The 14,701-nt window shown below is 36.8% G+C and overlaps 1 protein-coding gene across 1 annotated transcript in view; it reads right to left on the bottom strand.

The window, feature by feature from the left end:
• Positions 1-7,539: 7,539 nt before the first annotated feature.
• Kcnmb2 (potassium calcium-activated channel subfamily M regulatory beta subunit 2) overlaps positions 7,540-14,701 on the bottom strand; it is a 31,674-nt gene continuing 24,512 nt past the window's right edge. The window contains exon 4 of the mRNA XM_026382946.2: positions 7,540-7,824. Coding sequence (XP_026238731.1) covers positions 7,540-7,824 — 285 coding nt within the window. The remainder of the gene's footprint in view (positions 7,825-14,701) is intronic.

Raw genomic sequence — 14,701 nt, 5'->3', positions numbered from 1 at the left:
TGTTGGCAGTTTCTGATCAACTCTTAAAATGCTTTCTTCTTAAAAAAGGAGACAGTTTTTAATTGCTAATGTTGGATAATTTGGACATGTGGCTTCTCCAACACTCCCAGTAGAGTCTTCTAAATAGTCTTGGATGTTTGCCAGGCTAACTTCAGGATTGTTAGCATTCAAAAGGTTATCCATTCAGCCAGATAGTGTGGCACTTTCAAAGAGACTGAGAGTTGGAAAAGGGAAATCCTCTTTGTTGCTGTTAACACAAAGCAATTCTGCTACAAGAGACCGCACATGGCCAAGCTAGACCTGGCTCCTGGGGTCTCTGCTAGCAGATACCTAGGCTGTATTTGGAGTGCTTTCTCTTTTTTTAGGAAAGCTGAAATTTCCCAGATAATTATGTCTTTCTGGAGACGGATGTAAATGTAGCATTGGCACCAAGTTCTGCATCTGTCACAACTGTTGGAAAGGAAGGGATATATTTTATGTACATTATAAGTCCCCAGTCTGAACTCCCTGCCTTCTCAGTATTGCTAAATGTTAGCTGTAGCAGCTGACTGCTTTTGGTTAGAAATACACACTGTTGATTGCTCCAAAATGATACTTCTGTCATGCTCAAGGATGGCACAGGGAGGGCCTGTTGTGTTTGCTCACCATGAGATAAGTTTCAGGGTTTGCAGCTGCCTGGTAGAAACTGCTGGAATTTTAATGCAGCAAATAAAAGGGTTGAGATTTGATGGCTCTGATTAAAAGAGGCTGATGAGTTTGAACAGATCTGAATCAAAGGTATATGGATGTTCAGGTACTGAAGTAACTATGGTGTTGCAGATGGTAGGTGATATTGCAGATGGTCAGTTATGCTTCCTGTTGATTTATGTTTGGCAATAAACATCACTAGATTGTCTGAGGATGAATCATTTTCTTAAATGTTATGATGTGGGAAAAGCCTAAGAAGTAGGGAGAATGCATCTCTACATTTGCTTCTTAAGCAGGGAATGGCAGCCAATTAGATATTTCACAACTCCAAAGGATAAGAACTTGAAGAAGAAAAAAAAAAAAAAAGAAAAAAACTTCTTAATCTGACAAATAGCAATAGTTGTTTGAATTAAATTTTTAAAATTCTGTTTCACATGTTATCACTCTTCTCCCTTCCTTTGAAGTAGTTTGTTTCCTATTAATTCTTTCTTTTTATCATGGTATCAGGTGCCCTAACACCTTTCTCTGAACAAGCTTCTTGTCTCCTATTAAAACAAATTATTCCTGCATCTTCTATTTACTGCATCAGAAAAAGCTCTTTTTTCCCCTTCTAAATTATATAACTTATGAAGTCATAGAAAAATTGCAAATTAAATTCTAAGCACTGGTTTCTTTTGCCCCTTTACTCTCTCAGTGACACTTGTTTTTCTCCTCATATTGGTACTCTTTTTCCTACAGCCAAAATCTTCTGGGGAACTCTTCCAGTGTGAGCTTATCCAAGTTCCCTGTCAGGGTCATCTGCTGTTTGTAGTTGCCAGGCACCCCTTCCTCTGCTTTTCAACCATACAGTCTTCCTTTAAGGAATTATTTGATGCCCATCTAGTAGGGCTGTCAATCCCATGCCTTGACTCCAGTGTTTCAGAGGTGGGCCCTGTAGTGTTGTGCTATGTGCTAAGTGTGGCCATTAGGTGTTTACCATCCTTGGGCCATGTTTGGTGCTCCCAGTAGTGGGCAGGAGATGAAAAAAGACCTGGATTATTATGTTTTTTAAGACAGGATCTTGCTAATTTGCTGAAGGTTGACCTTAAACTGTATTCTCCTGCTTCAGCCTGCAAAGTAGCTGGGATTACAGGCTTGTGCCACTGCACCTGGCCTGGAGAACAGGCTTGTTTGAGTTCTGATATTAATTCCGGATTTTTCTTCTGTGACTATAAACATTGGGATTTTGTGAACACATAGTTGCTGAGGTTCATTTTTGCTGGTCTGTGGAGATTAAGAATGTAACCAAGAGAAAAGCAAAGTGGGGCGGGGAGAGGGAGAAAGAGAAAGATAGCGGGGGGATATTAATTTTTATGAAGAGAAATGTGCCTTCTACCTAAAGAAATTTCTGGTACTGCTAATAGTTGGTGGAATTGTGGAGAGGACTTTGAAGCCTTCTCCATGGTCCTGATAGACAACATTGGTAACAAGACACAGCTTGCAAGGATTTGGGAATTAAATTTATTTAACTAGGTTGATAAACAGTTCTAGAAACCTTAATCCAGTTAGTAAATTACTTGAGAGAACCACTTCTTTTTCTACCTAAATGGAACACTCATAAAGTCCCAGTAGAAATTTTACAAGATTGACAATTTCCTCCAATTCCTTAGCACAATACTGAAGGATGGTACCTAAGTGAAGGTAAACACTTGGCAATTGTACCAACATTTTGTGAGGAGGACATCTGTGCTCTTAGGTAATCTTACTTTGGTTGTCATAAAGCCAAATACGAGCATGATGTAGAGTTTCAGACAATGTTACCTTTCAGAAAGCCAAAATGTACTTGAGAGGTTGTATTGGATTAAAATTCATGAAGCATCAGATTTATCTGGTTCATCAATTTAAATCACCCATGAATATTAGGTTGTGTTATATATATCTTTAACCATTCAAAGTCGAGGTCATTTATACTACCTTCATCAATCCCCTTTATGTCACTAATTCTGGCTGAACAGGTTTATTTTCCATGGTTATATTCTAAACCACTGGAAGTTGCTCATTTTCCAACCCCTCCTTCCTTCATTTTTCAATAAAATAACACTCATAATATAAATTAGTGGCAGGAGTGTTGAGTTAATTTTGTGCAGATTTGGTAGGTAGATATTGTAGTGAGGCAGATACCAATTTGTCACCAGTAAAATCTTCTTGCACTAAATGGTGGCCTCACCCAACAATGGCAGGATTCAGGTTGAACTGCTATGGCTTGTGTAAGTGTCTCTTAAAGTCCTCTACATTAGGGTTTTATCTCCAGGTTGGCCATAGTGGGAAGTGTTGTGGGCCTTTAAGAGGTGAGGTCTTGTGGGAGTCTTAGGTCACTGGGGGTGTGCCCTGAAGTGGACTGTGGAACCCCAGGCCTGTCCTCTCTCTGCTCCCTGGCTCCTGATGTGGCAACTGAGTCTCACATGCATTCCTGCCATCTTGTCATTCTCTGTCATCCCTAGAGGCCCAAAGGCAATCCTGGTGCCACCAATCTTGAACTTCCAAAACCATGAGCTAAGAGAACCTTTTTAAAATAAGTAGACTGTGTCAGTTACTTCATCATCATCACTAATAGGCGAACATCCCTATTGCTAGATTATCCCTGCTAATGATGTTGTAGAGGGGATTTAGGAATTGGTGTGAGTTTTGGGTAACATGATATTTTTGAACTATTTTGGCTCCAAGAAACTCTATACTGCTAGCAGTTATGTGAATACTATTAATACTACTTCCACATTTTCTTACTGATAGTTATAATTACCATTTGGTAATCAGCTATTATATGCTAGATACAATGCCAGGTATTTTATATTCATGTATTCCAGGTAAGCCTCATACCAAGTCTAGATATTGTCTTTATCCATGTGAAATTAGAGAACTGTTATTTTATATATATGTATATATATATAATATATATGTATATATATGTATATATGTATATATATATATGTATATACATACATATATATATCTTACCTTCTTGAACACCTTTATTTTATATATATATGTATATATATATAAATATAATAACACATTCTTTTTATTATCAAAATTGTAAATAGATCAAAAAGAACAGTGTTTTCTGTGGCTTTCAGTAAAATAAAAGCATGTAGTACGCAGATTCATGTGTGTTGTTTCAACTCTTCTAGTGGATTAAAAACTCATTCTGTTTTTTTAAACTTTATTTTATTTATTTTTTTAGTTGTAGTTGGACACAACACCTTTATTTTGTTTATTTATTTATTTATTTTATGTGGTGCTGAGGGTGGAACCCAGCCTCGCACATGCTAGGCACGTGTTCTACCGCTGAGCCACAAACCACGCCCCCTAAGCTCATTCCTAATATAGAAGGTAGTGCTGCATACTTTGTTTTATTCCTTCCAGGTGCTACAAATAGAGAAGGGTGGAACAGGTTCAATTTAGAAATTGTCTATTCTGTCCCCATGCCCTTGTCAAGCTGGCAGAGTCTTCAGGCAGGTCTTGGAACTTTTGCAGTTCATGCCCTGGAGTGGTTATTGTGGAACTATGAGACTGTGCTGGCTGAATTTCTTTACAAGGGAAGAGGGAAATCAGTAGAAGTTGAGAGGAGAAGGATCAAGGTCTAACCTTGCGTGATTCCATTTTTCCCACCAAGACAGTGAAAATTCTCTTACCTTCTTGAACTTTATTCATTTCAGTATTTTGGTGGAGGAACAGGGCGATTTAACTATGCTTATGAGGTAACAGATCATTCCCTTAACATTATTGTTTTAGCTCACTCTAGTTGATTACTCATCCTATTTTACTATCCTATAGGTCTCTTTGTTAATGTCAATAAAATTGTTAGTGTCAAGATATTTCTCTCACAGGAATGTAGTAAGATGTTCATGGCTTGATATACTGAAAATAATATTTAGGTTTTTATAAATGCCCTGCATAAGTATTTTTTTTTTGGTCTTGACAACAAAGGGAAAATTTAAACATGTTGGAACTCACATAGTCTACCTAACAAGTGTTTTATGATCACCTACACATTACCATCAGCTGGTAATGTGTAGCTTCACCAGTAGCTTTCTACAGAATCATATCTTTTTATTATAGCTATTTGCAAGCAGTCATTGGTGCATTCATCATTTCTGGGTTTTAATACAATGCCAACTCAGGGAATCTGAAATCAATAAAGTTTTAGATGGGATGTGCCAGTTGGATAATGAAAGTGATTTGGAAATATAGGCCTTCATAACATTTGGGGAAATCATTCTTGTTGAATAATGTGGAGACTCAGAACTCTGCTTTTGGCAGATGTGAATAAGGCTTTGGGCCCTAAGGAGTCAAGTGGCTTATTGGAATATCAGCAGGGTAGCTTTTGTAAAAATCCATAGATTAATATGTACAGAGTCTATTTGAGAATCAGAACTGTGCTCTGAAGATCGAAGAACAGTGTTCATTCTTCTTTCCACACGTCTGGCATGGAATGTCAGTGTTAAAAGGGACCAAAGTTCAGCCTCACTGCCCAACTTTACATGGAGGCAGTCAGCAGACTCAGAAGGTTGGTTACATATCTTGAACGATGTCTTCCATTCTCTTTCTTCTTCATCCCCTCCAATCCCTTCCAAACCTCAGAATCTCTCCATGTAATCTGAAGACCTCAAAGCTATGGAAATGGCTGTCATAACGGGAAAACGAGGTGACCAGTCTGTCTCAGAGTCTCAGCTCTTAGTATCTGTGACCTTGGGGGAGTGATCGAACATTTCTGAGTTTTAACATTCTCATCTGTAGGATGAGATAATACTAGAGCTACCTCCAATAGGGTTGTTATAAAGATTAAATCAGTTAAAACATGCAAAGCATTTAAAGCATTATGCCCTGATCTTTCTCCTGGGTAACTACGCACACATCTAAATCACCTAAAGGGTCTGTTGCTGTATTGGGATTCTAGAAGGTACAGTTAGTATCCGTTTGGTGTCATTATTTTGAGATTCCTATATTCTTATGTAAAATGTCAGTTGGGAATTTTAATAAAAATTCAGAGGAAAATTTTTTTTAAAACCCAACAATTTTACTCACACATATTTCACCCTTTGGATTCCTTGAAGGGAAGCCCAAGGAACACTAAAGTTTATAAATTTTCAGCCTCATTGACCCGAAGATTTTTCTATTATCTTCACAATTAAGTTTTTAAGGTAGAGTAGAAATAAAGAGTTTTTCAAATATTGTGTGTATGTGTTTGTGTGTTAAAAAAAATAAAAGAAAACTTTTTAATATCTTAAAATATCTAGAATTACAAATTTTTGGACTACCATGGATTTGCCAGTTCAGAATGCAAGAAGTATTCAATTCTTGTGATTAATGAATTTTTTTGAAAAAACTTTAATTACACATCTGAAGTCCTGATCACACCCTAGGGATTTATTTGCTTATGAAAAGTCAAACTATGAATTACAATATTGCAGAATAATTTTCACATCATCAGATTATTTTTGCCATTCATTCCACAAGTGATTTGTAAAATTTTGCAATACCTAAAAAACTTTGATACTACATTACAAAAAGGTACTTAAATATAGATGAGAAAGATAGATGTTTGTCTTCTCCTTTTGATAGTGATATTAAATAAAAGATGGAATGTTTTTTATTTAAAACCAATCCCTCATTCCCCCATCCCCAATACAATAAGTAAATAGCAACGTGAAGAAAGGCTTCCTTTAAATCTGTTATTCAGTTCAAATGTGTGTTAAGAAAAAGGTCTATTCTGTGTATAAAATATAACAACAAAAAGGGGGAATTATAAATAGAAAAATAAAACATGTAAAGGAGACAGATATTCTATGTACATATCTTTAAAGTTCTGACAGAGAACACTTGTTAGAGGACAGAGTACACATTCCTTAACTTAATAATAAATTCCCAAAGAATAATTCCAACATTTTAATTTACCACAGTAGATTTACCCATTGAAATCAGGTCTACCAGTCTTTACCAGCAAGTTTCATCTTAATTTGTACCATTGAACAGTTCAGTTGAGATGGAATAAAGATTTTCACACAAATATATTCCTACCACATACATTCCTGCATTGTACTGGAATATCTACCAACATTTACTAAGTCCAAAGGTAATGAATCCTTTGTCAATATCATCTCTTCACACAGTAGCGGGTCTTAAATGGAAAAGGGCTCTTAATTTTCTATTTGACTCATAGGAAGTAACTACAGAACTGGATAATGAAAAAAGCTAATTTTTTTATTTTTATTTTTTGGAAATCAGTTTAAAAAATCTAAAGCTGTAAATAAAAAGTGATGAAAGAAAAGTAACTGGCTAGGTTTCCCTTCTTTTTTAGTCACATGATAAAAAGACAAGAAAAATGCTTAACACCCTTTAACTAGAAAATCCGGTCCCTTCACTTGCTACAGGGCTCAATTTTGATTAAGAAAGGGAAAAAATATTTTTGGCTATAGCTTTAGTAAACAATAAATGATGAAAAATCTTGTCTTTGAGAGATCTGATACCTCAGAACGCAGACCTTAGCACACTGATGTTGCTACATTCCTCCATATAGGTTGGCAAATAAATATCTGAGCCCTATTTTGGCGGAAGGAAGGAAGGACACCACTAGTTCCAGCAACAAAACAAGATTATGAAAAGAACTGACCAACACAAAACAGTATTTCTTCTCCTGAATAATAAAGACATCATGTTTGCATATAGAACAGCTTTTGCATTATTGCTCTACATATAATAATATATTAAGGAACTCATAACAGACTGCACATTACAAACTTAAGGTTCTTTGGTGAAGAATGAAAGAAAACAGTATTTGAGCTTTAAAGAAAACAATTTCATCCATGTTTGCTTTTATCTATTGATCCGCTGGATCCTCTCACAGAGCAGGGAGAGGTACTGTGTGAGTTTCACCATGGCCACGATCACCACGCCCCCGGCCATCATACACGTGGGCCAGAAGAGTGAGTGGAACAGCACGTTGGAACTGTAGAGTTTGGTTAGGATGACGTTCTTCTGGTTTCCTTCTGGGTCAAAATAGCAGGAGAAGTGTTGGTACTTCCTGAAGTTTTCCATGACGACATTCACCAGGGACATGGACTCTTCAAAGCTTTTTTCACACTTAGGTATGTAGGAGCACTGTAGAGAATGAGATAAACCGTTATACCAAGATGTGTGTGTATGTGTGTGTGTGGGGGGGGAGACAGACAGACAGACAGTGGGAGGGGTAGAGTACAGCGAACAACTTAATTTATCAGTGAAATGACCACTGTGGTTATTCTATTTGCATTCAGACTGGTTCTTCTAGAAATCTACAGAATCCCTACACATTGCTTAAGGTGTTCCTTGATAACCCACCCATGCATTATTAAAGTAACGATAAAAATAAAATCAGGGAAATGTTAATTAGCTTGCTTCAATCATTCCATATCACATACCACACACAAAAAGAAAATGACTCCAACTAGGCTCTTCCCCATAGCAAAGTGTGCTGGGTTGTAATTATTTCCTATTGAACATCCTTCTTCTTGGAATTAAGAGTGTAAACGTCTGCTCATCAATTGTACCAATGTAGTTTGTACTTTTGTTTTGGCTTGGCTTCATTTGGTTCTGCTAAGTCACCTTGGTCACTGGTTACCATCTCTGGCCCAAAGTTTGACAAAGACACTTTTCCCAAAGCAGACCCAACCCAGTTTATCTTTCAACCATTCCTAATTTGAGAACTCACTGTGTCTTTCCTTTGATCTTTTCTCCTCTCTTACTCCTCTTGCGACCCCTTCTACACCTCTCTCTTTTCTCTTATTCTGCAGAATTTTCCCTTCCATCTTTTCCATTTGTGTCTCTTCCTCTCTGTCCCCTCTTCCTCTCCTTTCCCTTCTCCTCTTTCTTCTCTGGATACATATGGAATTAAATAACTTTCTTGTAGTTTTTTGAATTATATGTTATTTGAATACATTTCCCCGATTTAACGTGATCTCTAAGGACATGAAATCTCTGTGACCTGCTTTCTTTGGTCTGTACGTGTGCAGTGACAAAACTGATGTAAATGACAATGGTTTTTGAAAAAGTTGGGGAAAAGGTGATGTAAGCCACTCTTCGGGGAGATACAAGCCTCCTCGGTTAACTCTTCTCCCCCTCAATGCTAAGCCCCTCTCCATAGGAAAAGATTCTCGTTTCTTGTGATATATATTATCAAATGATAAATCTAAAACTGACTTTCTGAACTAAAGTGATTTCTGACAGAATCACCGCTAAACTATATAGTATTTTAGAAAACTAGGCCTCATTTTCAAAACACTGTTGTTTCAGATGGAAAATTACCAGAATAAACTGACTTTATGAAAACCACCCATTTATCAATGGTGACTACAAATATTCACCTCCTCAACTAACAGTGAGACTGGTATCCTCAGTGTTGTGCCGTGCACAACTTACACTGCTGTATTAAGAGACATGGATGAGGTCGGCTATGGGTAAATTTTGAGGTACTTTGATATGAGATTTGGGGTGAGATTTTTGAATTTCAGAATAGACCTATACATTTCACAGGAAGAAAATATAAAAGAAATGAAAATGAAATGAAATGAGTTTCTGTTAATGGAGTATATTTGAATTACTCTTCCTCCTGACTTTGTTGGTGGGCTCACAGGCATTTTACTTTGTTGGCTGAGCTATAATCATTGGCTTGACTATAAACAGTGGGAAGTTTCTTTGATTAGTTGAGAATGGAGCATGGCATGTCAGCATTATTATAAACCATGCTTAATGTGATGTTCTTGTAGCCAGGTTTGGCTGACACCTTGAAATTTAACCAGTGAAGAATAAGTGTGAGTATACACATCCCTGTGAGTACATCGGAGTGCTGGTATTAGCACAGCATGAAGAGGCTGAAAGTATCCTCAAGAAACCAGAAGTTCACAGTGACTTATTACTAAGCTGGCAATTAGCCTGTGACTGCCAGGAAGCAAATGCTCTACTAGGTGGATGCCTCTGGATCAAAAGGCTCTAAGGCACTTAAGGGGGTGGGGAGTACTGCTTTCTGTTATTCCAAGCTTCCCAGATCTTGTCTTTAGTTTAAAAAAAAATGTTTTTGAAGAAGAGCATTAAGAAAAAACAAAACCACAGAATACCAAAGCCATTTATGACTGAATTCAAACTGAGCCAATTTAGATTATAAATGCATCAGGTCCCTGTATATTTTGTGCCAATATAGTTTATAGTAGTAGTTTCAGTGGCTTAACAGTACTGAGTTATTGAATTGATTTCAATAAAAATGGCATTCTATTAAAAGTAGAGGTTTTTTTTTTTACCCCCCTTTTCTTATGCTCTCATGAATTGATTCGGCTTAAGAAAAAAAATTTTTTAAAGAAACATTTTTCTGCCAAATGGCAATAACTCTGTCACTAGATGAGATTCTTCCAAATAAAACAAGATATAAACTACCACTGAGACCATCCAGCAAGGTTGTAATACAGGAGCTGCTTATTAAAGTTTAAAGATATCAGGATCTGAAATATGTGTGTATGTAGGCTGGCTGTTCCAAACAAGACCTGACTTGGGTCCTCAGGGCCAGTGGCACATGTATGTGCAGCAGGCAGGTGCTTGGAGAAAGGACCCTCTACCCTGATGTTTTTAGCTCTTCCTGACTTCTTACCTGCCCCTTTTCAACTCACATACAAATTGACTTCTGCTAGACCATTAACTACCCATGAAAATTCTAGCATATTTCAATCATCCATTTCTTTTTCTTACTGATTTCATTTGTGATAATGGATGTATGAGGCAATGTAAAAACATCTTGACTTGTGTTTAGGAGATTTGGTTACTAGGTTACTGTTGGCAAGTTGTATGGCCCCTCAGAACCAATTTCATGTATATCCCGGGGTTGTTAGAGATTTCCTGGCAGGGAATCTGTGAGCATTAAATGATAAATATGCTATAAAGCCTTCCTAAATTTTTATTATTACATTTTCTCTTGGAATATCATATATGTTCATACAATCTTCTAAGATCTTCCATCAAGTGGCATGTTCTAAGTTATGAAACCTCTAAGAGGGAAAAATTACTAGTTGTACAATCTCCACAGGGATAGCTCTGTTCAGTGGCTCTTGTTTCATGTCCCCATCTTTTTGTCCTGTTAGATTTGCAAAACATAGAATTCTACCTTAGGATTCTAGTTTTCTGTTTCTTTGGATTAAACTATCTTCCTGAGGCCTGTAGGAACTGGGTGTAAAGCTTTAGTTATCTTATGATTTCATCAAATGTTAGGCAGATACTATCATGTGGTTGGTCTAGAACATATGGGATATATTTTAACAAATATCATTGATCAACACAGGTGGAAAATTTAATGTAGGTTGAAAAGATAAAGACCTTAGCATTTTTAAACCTTTTCATTTATTGGAAGATATGAGAATGGAAAGGTTTAACTTTTACACTGTATATGATATGTAACAGAAAGGAACATATTAGTAATTATTTTACATATACAAGTGCATTAATATTTTCACAATGGTCATAGGTAATTATTTCTTTTGTGCCTTAACATGTAACATATAAACTTATCAAACTTCTGAATCAGACATTCGGCAGAAGATTTAATTCACATCTCTTTTCTTAATCTTGAGTTTTGTTAATCAAAACTTACTTCTTTTCCCCAATCTCTTAGATTCTTGAAAGACAAAAACTTAAAAAAAAAAAAAAAAAGAAAGAAAGAAAGACAAAAACTTATTTTGGTACTGAAAGCCATATAGATGTCCCCTGGCATGGCCTTTCCTATCCTAGTTATGGAAGCCTGTTATTGGGGTTTAAGAGTCTTCTGTGGTCAGTGAAGACCGAGCAATTATATTTTCTTTTCAGTTCTTTGGAAAATGACTGAAAATTTCCTTTTCTTAGATTCACTTCCAGAATCTTTTACATCCACAGAGTTTTGTGGGTTTTTTTTCTCTCTTATGATGGACAGAAGTTTTGACAAACTACCTGTTGGGTTTTCTTATGAACACGCTTCACTGGGCATGTGTGAAGCAGAGTGACATGCCTTCATCCCAAAGATAAAAGATTCCAGGAGGGGAGGGAGCAGTGGGAGCCGGATCTGGCTGAATAACCTCACTGTCAGGAAGAAGGGAATTATCAATTTCTCAGGACCCCTCAAGAGAGGGGTTTGTCTTTCATTGGCTTCTTTATAAAAAAGAAAGTGTGTTATTTCAGAAGTGAATCAGAAGTTTAATGAAAACCAATCAATATTTATTGAGTGATAGTAAATATTATGCCAATGTGCCTTTTAGCATGCTAAATATAGGCATCAAAATCATAAGCAATGAGACCCAAAAAAAGGTGGGGTGATGAAATGGGACAGGAATGTATCTAAAAATGCCTTCAGATGGATTTTTTTCTAGTGTACTTAAACAGTATACACATTCATGAATCATATACAATTTGCCAGACTTTGTGTTCTATGCTATAGACATAATCCTATATTCAAATTAATAAGACATGATCCTGTATTCAAAAAATGAGCTCAGCAGCCGGTAGCCTTGGGTTACTCTGTCCCACAGGTATATTTTGAACTTCAGAGTTCTTTGAACATTAGTGATGAACAAATGTTGAGAGGGCAATTTGGGACTTTATTTTTCTTTCCTCTTATGAGACTTCCAGCTCTTTATCACTTTTAAAATAGTGAATCCTTATCCCCCCCACTAGTTTAGACCTGATTAGTTTGCACTTGAAATATTTGCTTGATTTTGGCAAGTGGGACTGTTGGAAGTGTTTGGTAGAGAAATGGAAAACAGAATTCATGCTCTGCTATGTAAGGTCATTTTTTTCCTTTCCTATATTTTCCCAAAGTTCTTACATCTATTATGGCACTTCTATTTAATTTGGAGTAGAGAACTCACTTAAAAGATGCAGAAATGAGAGAGAAGCTGTCTAGAGCCTTGGAATTATTCACTATCTGGAGTAGCCTATGTAAGAGAGCCCCAAGGTCTGCAATGCAGGGTGAGTCAGATACATCATCTAACCTTGACCCTTTGCCATGGTCCTCTTGGTATTGGGAAGAAATAGTTTCTTCTCCATGCTCAGAAACATAGGTTTATGGAAGCTTCTTACAGCATACCCTTCCTTTCATTTCTGTGTGGAGGTGGGCTCAGAGGTCTCAGAATTCAGTTTTGGTGAATAGTGACTAACTTTGTCAATCACAGAAGTATCTCTGAATCACATGGTTTGGATGTGAGGTGCCTCCCAAAAGCTCAAGTGTGAGACAGTGCAAGAAGGTTCAAGGAGACATGACTGGGTTGTAAGAGTCTTAACCCCATCAGGGAATTAATCCCCTGATAAGAATTAATTGAGTGGTAACTAAGATGGGTAGGGTGTGGATGGAGGAGGTGGGCTTTGAGGCATGGCTTTGGGGTATATATTTATGTCTGGCAAGTGGAGACCCCTCTCTGCTTTCTGAGCATCATGTGAGCTGCTTCCCTCTACCACACTCTTCTGCCATGATGTCCTGCCTCACTCTGAGCTGAGGAACAGAGCCAGCTGTCAATGGATTGAGACCTCTGAAACCATGAGCCTCTGACTAAACTTTTCTTCCTCTAAAATTGTTCTATTCAGGTCTTTTGGTCACAGCAGTGAAAAAGCTGACCCAAACAGTGGTCCCTAGCAATTTCAGCAACAATGTAATACATTTAACAGGCTAATTATGGTGATGTCATAGATCAAATTTTAGGGAATGTTTCTCAACTCTTTTTTTAACCATTTTCAGAATAGCTTCTGTCTGTATCATATATTATTACACTGGCTACACAACTGAATACACAACATGATTTCCCTGTGGAGCCACAGAATTATCTACACATAATTCGATTCTTTGCTTAAGGACTTTTACCTGATCCTATGAACCTCTTGGAACATGATGGAATGATGTAGATTCTCACTTACTCACCAAAATACACCAACAGAAGGATAAATATTTCATAGAATTTGGATTTTCAGAACTCTTTATTCTCTCAAGAGGATTCTCTGAAATTTTTTCTCTTTAGGAGACAGTGGGATGAAGTAAAGAGACAGAGTTTTAATTCAGACCTAGTTAATTGTTAAGTGCATAACTAGGGAAATTCATTTTTAAACCCAGCATCATTACTGTAAAGTAGGGGTAACAGTGGTGCCTAACATGTGTGATTGTTGCTACAATTAAATAAGTTAGTTTGTGTAAAATATTTAGCAATTCACAGTGCCTGGCACATTGTAAGCTCATGATAAAATTTGGCTATTATTATTTTAGGAGAAATAAATGAGATGTTCTTAGTAAGATTTTCAGCATAGAGCTGGGTACATAATACAAGTGGGCACTTAATAAATGCTGGGTCTCTTATTTTCCATTTAGATTCTCAACTTTATTTTCTTTATTCCATATCCTAGCAATACTGTGCATCGGAACTAAGGACCTTTGCATACAATTTCAGGATTTTATAGCATCCAAAGGCAAAGTTAAATAAAATGTAAGCAATGATTCTACCACTGTCTGGAAACATTTCTAGTTGTCACAACTAGCGTGGGGAGGCTCATCACCTAGTGGATTGAGGCTAGAGATGCTGCTACACATCTGACAATGTACTGGGCAGGTTCCTACTTCACCCTCACTGAAAATAAGGAATTATCCTACCCTAAAAGTCTATAGTGCTGAGTTGAGAAGCTTTGGATATGTACAGTCTCTGAATTTAGAGAAGCTATTAAAACTTTAAAATGGGTAAGAACATGAGGGGTGATGCTGTTTGGAGTTATAAATAATTGGCTAATATATGAAACTTATCCCCCACTAAAATAGCTATCTTCCCTATGACAGTTATATAAAATATCATACATGGTATTATAAAATAACCAAAAAAGGTTATATTTTCATGTTTTACACCATACTGCATTTTGAATCCACCCTTAAAACAGATGGGCATTTTTTGAGAATCCCTGCTGAGCAAAAGAAGTTAAACTCCCAAAAAAGATCAGAAGGGAGGAATTCACAAGCAAC

This window comes from Urocitellus parryii, chromosome 2, assembly GCF_045843805.1.
Source record: "Urocitellus parryii isolate mUroPar1 chromosome 2, mUroPar1.hap1, whole genome shotgun sequence".
Classification (NCBI taxonomy): domain Eukaryota; kingdom Metazoa; phylum Chordata; class Mammalia; order Rodentia; family Sciuridae; genus Urocitellus; species Urocitellus parryii.
The sequence above is the reverse complement of the archived record's forward strand: the minus strand, read 5'-3'. Positions and strand labels throughout refer to the sequence as shown.